General features: G+C 35.6%; 1 protein-coding gene across 1 annotated transcript; it reads left to right on the top strand.

Moving 5' to 3' along the window:
- The first annotated feature begins 415 nt into the window (after positions 1 to 415).
- Positions 416 to 3,685, top strand: LOC137398928 (uncharacterized). Its single transcript, XM_068085092.1, has 3 exons — positions 416 to 537; positions 1,346 to 1,509; positions 3,409 to 3,685. Exons 1-3 carry the CDS (start codon positions 432 to 434, stop codon positions 3,616 to 3,618), a joined length of 480 nt encoding a protein of 159 aa, XP_067941193.1. The 5' UTR covers positions 416 to 431; the 3' UTR covers positions 3,619 to 3,685.
- Positions 3,686 to 8,920: the final 5,235 nt, after the last annotated feature.

Raw genomic sequence — 8,920 nt, 5'->3', positions numbered from 1 at the left:
TTGTAAAATTTTATGATATCTGATATATTATAAGGTTCAATGGTATCTGATATATTGTAAAGTTCTATGGTATCTATTCTATTTGGGTGTAGTGGATTGAAGGTTGCAAATTCGAATCCTACGCATTGTAATATTTTTCCCAACTTTTAATTGTGGCTTCAGACAGAAAACAGGACACTACACTTATGATAGCATAGAATGCACATGTTGCATATTATTCATTGAGTATGCTCACTTAATTAGTCACTGAAAAAGAAACTGTTTAATTGCTTCACATCTGGTTGAAGTTGAGAATACTTTTGAAACTAGTCGACATATGATTGGTTTTTATGACTTGGTTATTTTTTCTTTAATTCAGAGTAGCAGAGGACATCCGGAACCTTATGCTTCTGCATGCCTTTGACAGCGAGGACAAGCTGTTATCAACCTTAATGAGGTCACACGCTTGCATACCAGTAACACCTACTGGTAAAAAGCTCAACTTCCCAAAAGATCTGATAAATCCAACTAGTCAGCTCGCTGTTCTCTACTGCAAAGGTACCAGCCAACCTGACAATCCAGAATTGACATCACAAAATAGTTTTAAAACAGTTGTTTTCAAATACACAAGACTGTTGAATTTGCTTTTCATATTATTCTATTTTGACTATGTTTAGTTTGTGCACTTTTACTTAACTTGTAAGCGCTAAATTAAATATTAATGGTTCAGGTATAGTGAAAGTGTTAAGCTCTTGTAAGTAATGCTGATATTTACCAGTACAAGTTACTTCTTTATTCTATAAGTTGAACAATCATCTATTGTACCTGACATATTGTGAGATTCTATGGTATCTTATATATTATAAAGCTTTATGGTACCTGATGTACTGTAAGGCTCTGTAGTACCTGATGTATCGTAAGGTTTTTGGTACTTGATCAATTGTAAGGCTCTATGGTACCTGATCAATTGCAAAGTTCTCTGGTAACTGAGCTATTGTCAGGTTCGCCCTTCATACAGTTAGAGTACAGCAAAGGTTGTATCGATAACTAACCTTTAGATTTGAAAGGTTGAAGTAGAGTAATATAATTATGATGGTGAAATCTTATTGGTAAAGACAGTGACGGCTGTATTTATACTTTAATACATTTTTTGTGCTCCGCTAGGTAACTCTATGTTTACACATAGAGTTCCCTAGCGTAGCACAAAAATACAGTTCAAGTTGATATTACTTACTGCTGTGACAAAACCTCTATTACTAGTAGTTAGTAACACAAGAGTTCTGTTATATTTTTTTCAGGTGGTAAACTGATGAGCTGCTGTACACTGTTGCACTATGGAACTGTCACATTTCCCTGTTTTCTTTAGCGATCGCCGAGGAGGAATGTCAGTTATACGTAAACTTTCATGCCAAGTTCTATACCTGCACCATCTACAGTTATCGCCACCCGATAGATGGTGACAGTTTTGAAGGCAGTTCTGATCAGCAAGAGTATAAATTCATGAATTGCAAAATAATGATTCAGCTTGAGGTACGTTCCTAGAGTTCTTCCATTTTTCCTGACTAAAGGTAATTTTAATTTTGTGTAAACATTAAAAAATGACTAGCCTTGATAGAAAGCTATGAATTTTCTCTATTGTTCTATGGTATTTGATCAGTTGTAAAGTTCTATGATATCTGATATATTATAAGGTTCAATAGTATCTGAACTATTGTAAGGTTCAATGGTATTTGATGGGTCAAAAGACTGTATTTCCGCACAAGAAAGTTACTGCATGAATGTCTAACATTAGTTCATATCATGTGAACAACCTTGCTAGAGTTGCCTGCCCGCGGACAAGCAACTCAAACAACAAGCTTCACAAGATTCCTTTCATGATTTGAACTTGTCTAATATGTTTTATCCCCTTGGTTACCAATCAGTTTTATGGAGTTTTCCTACAGTGGCATTCGGACATATCCATAAAAAATCAGATTTTAAACAAGGAATTAAATGCCAAGTGGGTACCAGCTTTATTTCTAGCAAAATAAAGAAATATAAATAAAAACATTAACTAATGGTTTAAGTAAAAAAATTTTATACATTTGGCTAACACCAAACCCTGAGATAAAATGCAAGATGAAAAATAAATTTTAGTAGATTAATAGCTTTTTAGATTGCCATTCAAAATACTAATAAATTCTAACCCCAAATCACCTTATTCAAAGTTTATTTTTGGAAAGATACATTTACCAGCTGCTTAATAATAAACTCAGAGTTAGTAAGTGCCTCTCGTAGTTGAAGTGAATGGATTATGTTACAGAAGGATAAGATTGTTTGTAAGCTAAGAAAGAATTTGTCTTGATGCTGATAGCTTATAGAAGATTTTAGCTTCACAAGTGTTGCGTTCCGTTGCTCTGCAACTTGAGTGTTGATAGTTTTTAGATGGTCGTATGCATTTATATTATATCCACCACAGCATCCTGAAATCAGAATTAGTCAAGCATGATCAGCAATACAGATGCGTCTCTCAATGACGCAAATATTGTAATATAGCAAAAAATGTAATATAACAATATTACCAAATACTGTTATACTATTTATGATGACTATATTTATACGCCGCTTACCAGTATGGTTGTGCCAGTGAAATCTATATACCAGAAACTTTGTCTTTCTGAAAAAGGCCGGATTTCGATTGAGAGCATACCTGGGTAATGCACAAGCATTGTTGTAGATGACAATCTTAGGTGCTAAAAATAAAACAATTGTTCAAAACATGGCATTGCTTCATTATGAAAAAGTTGAATATCAATAAAAAAAAAGACAACATGCAGGTGTATACTAATGTTAGATGTTTTGAACCATATTCTTGATATATATTACTGAATTTAAACTGTCGAAAGAGTTGGGGAAAGCAAATTAAAAAGATACTATGGAATCTTCAGTTGAATTATCTGCAAAGAGGTGTTCTGAATATATTTCTCCATTCCAATTATCTACAAGTGCATTGCAGACAATTGCCTGGCTCATTGCATATTTATTAGACCTCGTCTGCTCGCCGTAGGAGCAGCTCCATTACCTGGCTATTTTTTTTGTCAATAAAGATTTTGTGTAAAAACAATTAGATATAGAAGTGAAGGCGGTTAAACGTTTTTAACAGTTTAAACGGGCTTTAGGTTTCCAAGATAGCGCTATTGGCAGGTGGAGTTGGCAGGTGAAGACGGAGTGTATCCTATTGTTGTTAGCTGTTACTGTTATTGTTATTAATATTAGCCATTATTGTGTATCCAGGATACTAACATAGCATATTTTTGGTACTACCATAGTGCATTCAAGTTACCATCAAACAATGTATAACATACTCTCAAATAATATTTATAGAATGCTACCAGAAAATATATAGATATGTGAATATGTAGAATGTACTGAATGAATCGTGTGTTGCAGATGAGGTACAAGCAGAGCATAGAGGTATGTCATTTTCTCGGACTGTCCGACAGAGTGCTTGACCGATCTGTTCACTGGCTGGTCACTTCCTCAATGGGCGATTGGGACGCCTTAGAGATTGCTCTCAGATATGAAGGTTTAGCGCCAGTAGGAGGTATGGCTGTCCCTCTTGACCAGAAGTGTGGGTTTTTATATTCACTCGTGTTTTAATGGTCTTACTTTCTTCTTTTTAGCTGAGGAAGCTGGTCAAGAATGTTATGTAGAACGAGATCTTTTTATATCTATTGATCCTTTATTGTTGTATTTTCATAGATATGAGACAAGATGTACTCCAGCCTCGAGTTATGAAAGAAACCGAGTCGGATGGCTATGCAGGCAAAGTTTTCTGCTACCTTCCACTGCCTATGAAAAGTGGTCTTCCTGTGCACATTAACATTAACATCGCGAGCAAGTCTTGTATTGATAAGGCTTATTGTAGCTTCTGCGTCGACGAGTGATGTGCAGATAAATCCATTGATCTTCACATCTATTGTGGCTCTTCTACAATCTTTTCTTGAGGCTTTGGTAACACCATTAACCTGTTCAGGTTATCTTCGCGAGGTTTGTATATTGTATGACTGCGAAAAGTATTCATTCCATGCCCTCAAGCATTCACGCTTTTTGTCAGTTGCTCCTGGTCGTGAGTATTTGGGTACGTAGGGTTTATATGATGGTGGTGCACTGCTTAAGTCTTCTAATGATAATTCGATTTCTAAGTTTTCCGGTGGTGCGGATGGATCATCATCGGACTATTTTTCAGATTCGTCTTCTCGTTCGGGCATGTCGGTTAGTTCCAGTGCCGTATCCACATGTAAAGCATTTACCGTTGCACTCTTCCTTGCTCTGTACACAAAGCATCCTTTTGTGATTCCTCCGATGACTGTTGATAAAACCATTAATGTAAGAATGATGTTGCAAGCGAACGTCCAGAGCTCATAACCTGAGGTTACGTGTCCTCCAAATAGAAAGCTGAATAGTGAAGGGCCAAATAGTTTCTCTCTGCTCTCTACGGTGTTGTAATGTAGGGTGTTATGGCGGTTCGTGACGATTCCCATAGCCTTTAGTACTCTTTTCTGTCTGTCTAAGGTAGATAGGATTTCATTCAGTTATCCGTAATCGTCTGTGTTTGACCATCTTAACATATGTGCTCTGCTAAATATTGTTTCTTGTATTTGTAGGGGCTGGCTGCAGAGGTTGATGTCTGGAATGCTCAAGACGGTGGTTTCCTTAATTGGCGAAATCGTCCCGTTCGGAAAGTATTCAGAGATGTTACCTTCCAGCATCATCAATGTGCCTCTTTTGTCTTGCAATTGACTGTATAGGTGTCTGGGTGTATCACATTGTCTTTTGGATTAAAATATCCAATTTTTTTTGTACCGGCTATTTTGATCATCATCGGAATAAATTCTGTGCAATTATTCTCTTCCATTGGCAGTAATTCGTATTGACTGTAGTTAAGTATAGTACAAGGGTAAACTTGGAGGAAACCCGGACCTGCTGTAGCAATAACGTTTGGGTTTTCCAGTAAATATCTTGCGCTGAGTGTCGAGTTTTCTCCTATTAACATGGTAACTATCTGTAAAATCTCAGCTAGATTGTAGGAGGCGTAGAAGTAAGCTGACCAAAATAGTTTTTGAGTCATCTTAGTTTGCTGGTAGGCAAGTGACTGTAGCATTGTATTGAAGAAGGCAGCGTTTTGACCCACTGCTGATACTCTTGCCTTTATCGTATCGTTAATTGTGACATTCGTCAATGGTGTGAGAAATTTCACTATAAGGCCTTGGTCCGAAAGCGAAACATTAGAGTTGTTACAGCCTTTATGTGAATTCAGTCTCGAGTTATGAAATGTCAGAGCTAAATCTTGTTTATTGGAGACAATATGTGCGTCGAAAAATTATTCTTTTTCGTTGAACCATGGCGGGTATTCACATGTTTCGACTATGTCCAGGTCCCACATAAGCATTGATCTGTCGTTTAATTCACAAGAGCCGTTGTTGTAATTGCAGTAACTGACGTCTCCGGTTGTACTTTAAAATTTGTCAGATCCGTGTCTCTTGTATAGGTAAGTTGCCACATAACTGCATTGCTTAGCGCTGAAGGTTTTCTGTTGGCAGCACCATACATACATGGCGTTGGTTGGTTCATTCGTAATATACATTCCATCTCTATGTAAAAATCCAGCTTAGCACTTCTTATGTATTACCATGTCAGTGCATTCTTCTAAGGTTACTTTCTGGGTTCTGCTTGAGGTTGTCCTGGTCTTAATGTCTCTGAAAAATTAAATTTGTGTCATGACATGTGCAATGAACTTTGTGCACCGGCAGGCGATAGTCGTTTGCTTGATCATATTCTTCTTGTAGGTAGTAACGTTAAATTTCTGGGGTGCCATGTCTGATTGTTTGCTGGTGTCCGTTGAGCATTCGTATTCTTGTTTTACTCGAAATGTTTGTAGAGAATGGTTTTCTCCTGAGCCGCAAATCATGGGGTTGTTTGGTTGTCCTTTTGATGCTGTTGCCCCGGTAATGCATAAGACTAAGCATAGAAGGCTAAATTCGAAGTAGCTAGCATTGTTGAATAGGCCGAGCCGTCCTCCGGTGAATCTTATGCGTTTAGGTCGTCGGTCTACTATTTAGATCTAATGTGGCATTTATGTTTGCAACCACAACTTTGACCTTTACAAAAGACATGTGTAGATAAACCGTTCATAGTGGAATCACTGCAATGAAAACCCAGTGAATATTTATATTTTGCTGAAAAATCATTAGCTGTCAATATATTGAAAAAGGGAGGCATCTCTATTATTGAATGCAACCAGAGTATAGTCTAAGAAGAGACAACTCTATTACTTAGCGCATGCATTTGATTCACCTTCTGTGAACTCAATGTTCATCTGAGGTCGATAGAGAATCGGGTTTTAAAATGAAACGGTCCTAATGCTTAAACTATAAATGGGACCTCTTATTCAACTCACAGTGAAAATAAATCAAGGGAAGATAATTCTTTTGCTCAATACACCCAGGTCCTTCTGTTCATGTGAAATCACAATTTTTACTATTGATTACAGTGTTGACTCTATAAGATTCTGATGCATATTAAGGCTGCAGGCTAACTTCAAATCATTTTATTTAACGTTGTTTAAGTTTTTTGAATTATTTAGTTGAAGTGCCTCAGAACGGTCTGCTTCGATAGCATTCATTGGACTGCCTTATATATATACTTCACTTTATATATGTTCACTTACACAGTTGTATAAGCATACGACATATTGAATTATATGAAATTTATTAGCTCAACATTCTGGCAAATTTGATCTGTTCGAAAACTAGAGTAAAATATGTTCCAATGGTGAATAGATGAGCTCTGGTTCACTTGAAAACTGTTTTGTCGAATGATATTAAGACTTCATTGGTTTTCCCAGCTAGTGGTTGATATATCTGTAGGTTTATTGTCTTTATGGTTTGTATTATGTTTGAGGTACAATTTCTTATTAAAATCGTTCGGATCATGATATTTCACGATTATAGGTTGCAATGTCAAGTTTTATAGTAATCCGTCATGTTAAAAGTATCCATGAAGTTACGGGTGGTCATGATTTTTTATTAAAGTATTTCAGGTTAGAATACCTTTTAATAAAACTTTTTCATCTGTCCACCAGAACAGACACACACATAGCTAAAGTTCTATTGACAGTGGTCTTTTATACCGTAAAACAACTCAAAATAAACGGTCTACTGAAAATGTTTGCCCTGATCGCACTATTTTTATACATGTCGTAAGCATTCCTGCATGTCAATGATAGGGTAAAAACAATAGAAATCTGCAGTGTGTTTTACAGCTAACCCCTATTGTATCAGACTCAAACCACTCCAATCGGAATTGCTCTATTGTTATACAGAGAACTAACAATAAAATTGAAAATGTTAGGCGAACTGAAAATCTTAAAGTTGGCTGTATTGAAAAAAAATTTCTTTGTTGTCAAATTTTATGGTAAATCTAGAAACTATCAACACTTAAGTTGAAGAGCAACGGAACGCAACACTTGTGAAGCTAAAATCTTCTATAAGCTATCAGCATCAAGACAATTTCTTTCTTAGCTTACAAACATTCTTATCCTTCCGTAACATGACCCATTCAACTACAAGAGGTACTTACTAACTCTGAGCTTATTATTAAGCAGCTGGTATGTTTCCTAAAATAAACTTTGAATAAGGTGATTTGCAGTTAGAATTTATTAGTATTTCAAATGGCAATCTGAAAAGCTATTCTTCTACTAGATTTTATTTTTCATCTTGCATTTCATCTCAGGGTTTGGTGTCAACCAAATGTATAAAAATTTTTACTTAAACCATTAGTTAATGGTTTTTTATATTTCTTTATTTTGCTAGAACTACAAAGCTTAGTTATTTTATACCAGTATTAAAATTTTCAGTTGAAAAATTTATTTTTTGGATTCTCCTTAGATTTTTAATAAGCGATTCTCTGTTATATAAATTAAACCGTGTGTACATATATGATTCACCAACTCTTTTAACGAGTAAGTATAGTATTGTTGTAAATTGTAAATAAATAATAATTCATGATATCGGCATGTGTGAAGCGTATGAATAATATATATCTAAGAAGTATATATGTATAGGGAAAACAATTGTCTTGGAAATAGCCAGTGTACTGGTTTTCATGAGTTCATGCGCCCATCTGTGAAAGCCAGTACCCACTTGACATTTAATTCCCTGTTTAAAATCTGATTTTTTATGGAGTTGTCCGACTGCCACTGGAGGAAAACTCCATGAAACTGATTGGCAACCGAGGGGATAATACATGTTAGACAAGTTCAAATCATGAAAGGAATCCTGTGAACCTTGTTGTTCGAGTTGCTTGTCCGCGGGCAGACAACTCCAGCAAGGTTCACATGATTTCAACTAATGTTAGACATCCATGCAGAAATTTTCTAGTGCGGAAATACAGTCTTTTGACCGATCAATTGATAATGTGTTTGCACATATGGAACAAATTGTAGATGAGATGCTTGTGACAAAGCGGAGAATGCCGTCAGACAAACAAATATGTCTGACTGCATGTTTGTATTTGGAGTTGCCTTTTCAATAAAATTGTAATTTCTGATATTGCATAAATATATGTTAAACAAACCATTACAAAACTCAGCCAGATTATTAATAAGATTATGATATCAAAATATTTTATGAGGCTAAAGCAAAAACCTGTTTGTATAGGTTGTTGATTAAAATAAAAGGAGGACAACTTCTGTAAAGAAACTATCCAATTGCTGAGACAGCCTAATTGCAAAGTTTGTCATCAATTTTTTGTCCCACAATAGCAATACTGCTTGTTAATAAATAATATCACTTGGGTGATGATTACTATAATATATTTTTTAAAGCATTCAGTTTGGTGATAAAATAAAGTAAAAGTAGCAAGATGTATGTATAATGCATACACGTTCGAAAATTAGAAT

The sequence above is a fragment of the Watersipora subatra genome, chromosome 6, assembly GCF_963576615.1.
Source record: "Watersipora subatra chromosome 6, tzWatSuba1.1, whole genome shotgun sequence".
Lineage (NCBI taxonomy): Eukaryota > Metazoa > Bryozoa > Gymnolaemata > Cheilostomatida > Watersiporidae > Watersipora > Watersipora subatra.
The sequence above is the reverse complement of the archived record's forward strand: the minus strand, read 5'-3'. Positions and strand labels throughout refer to the sequence as shown.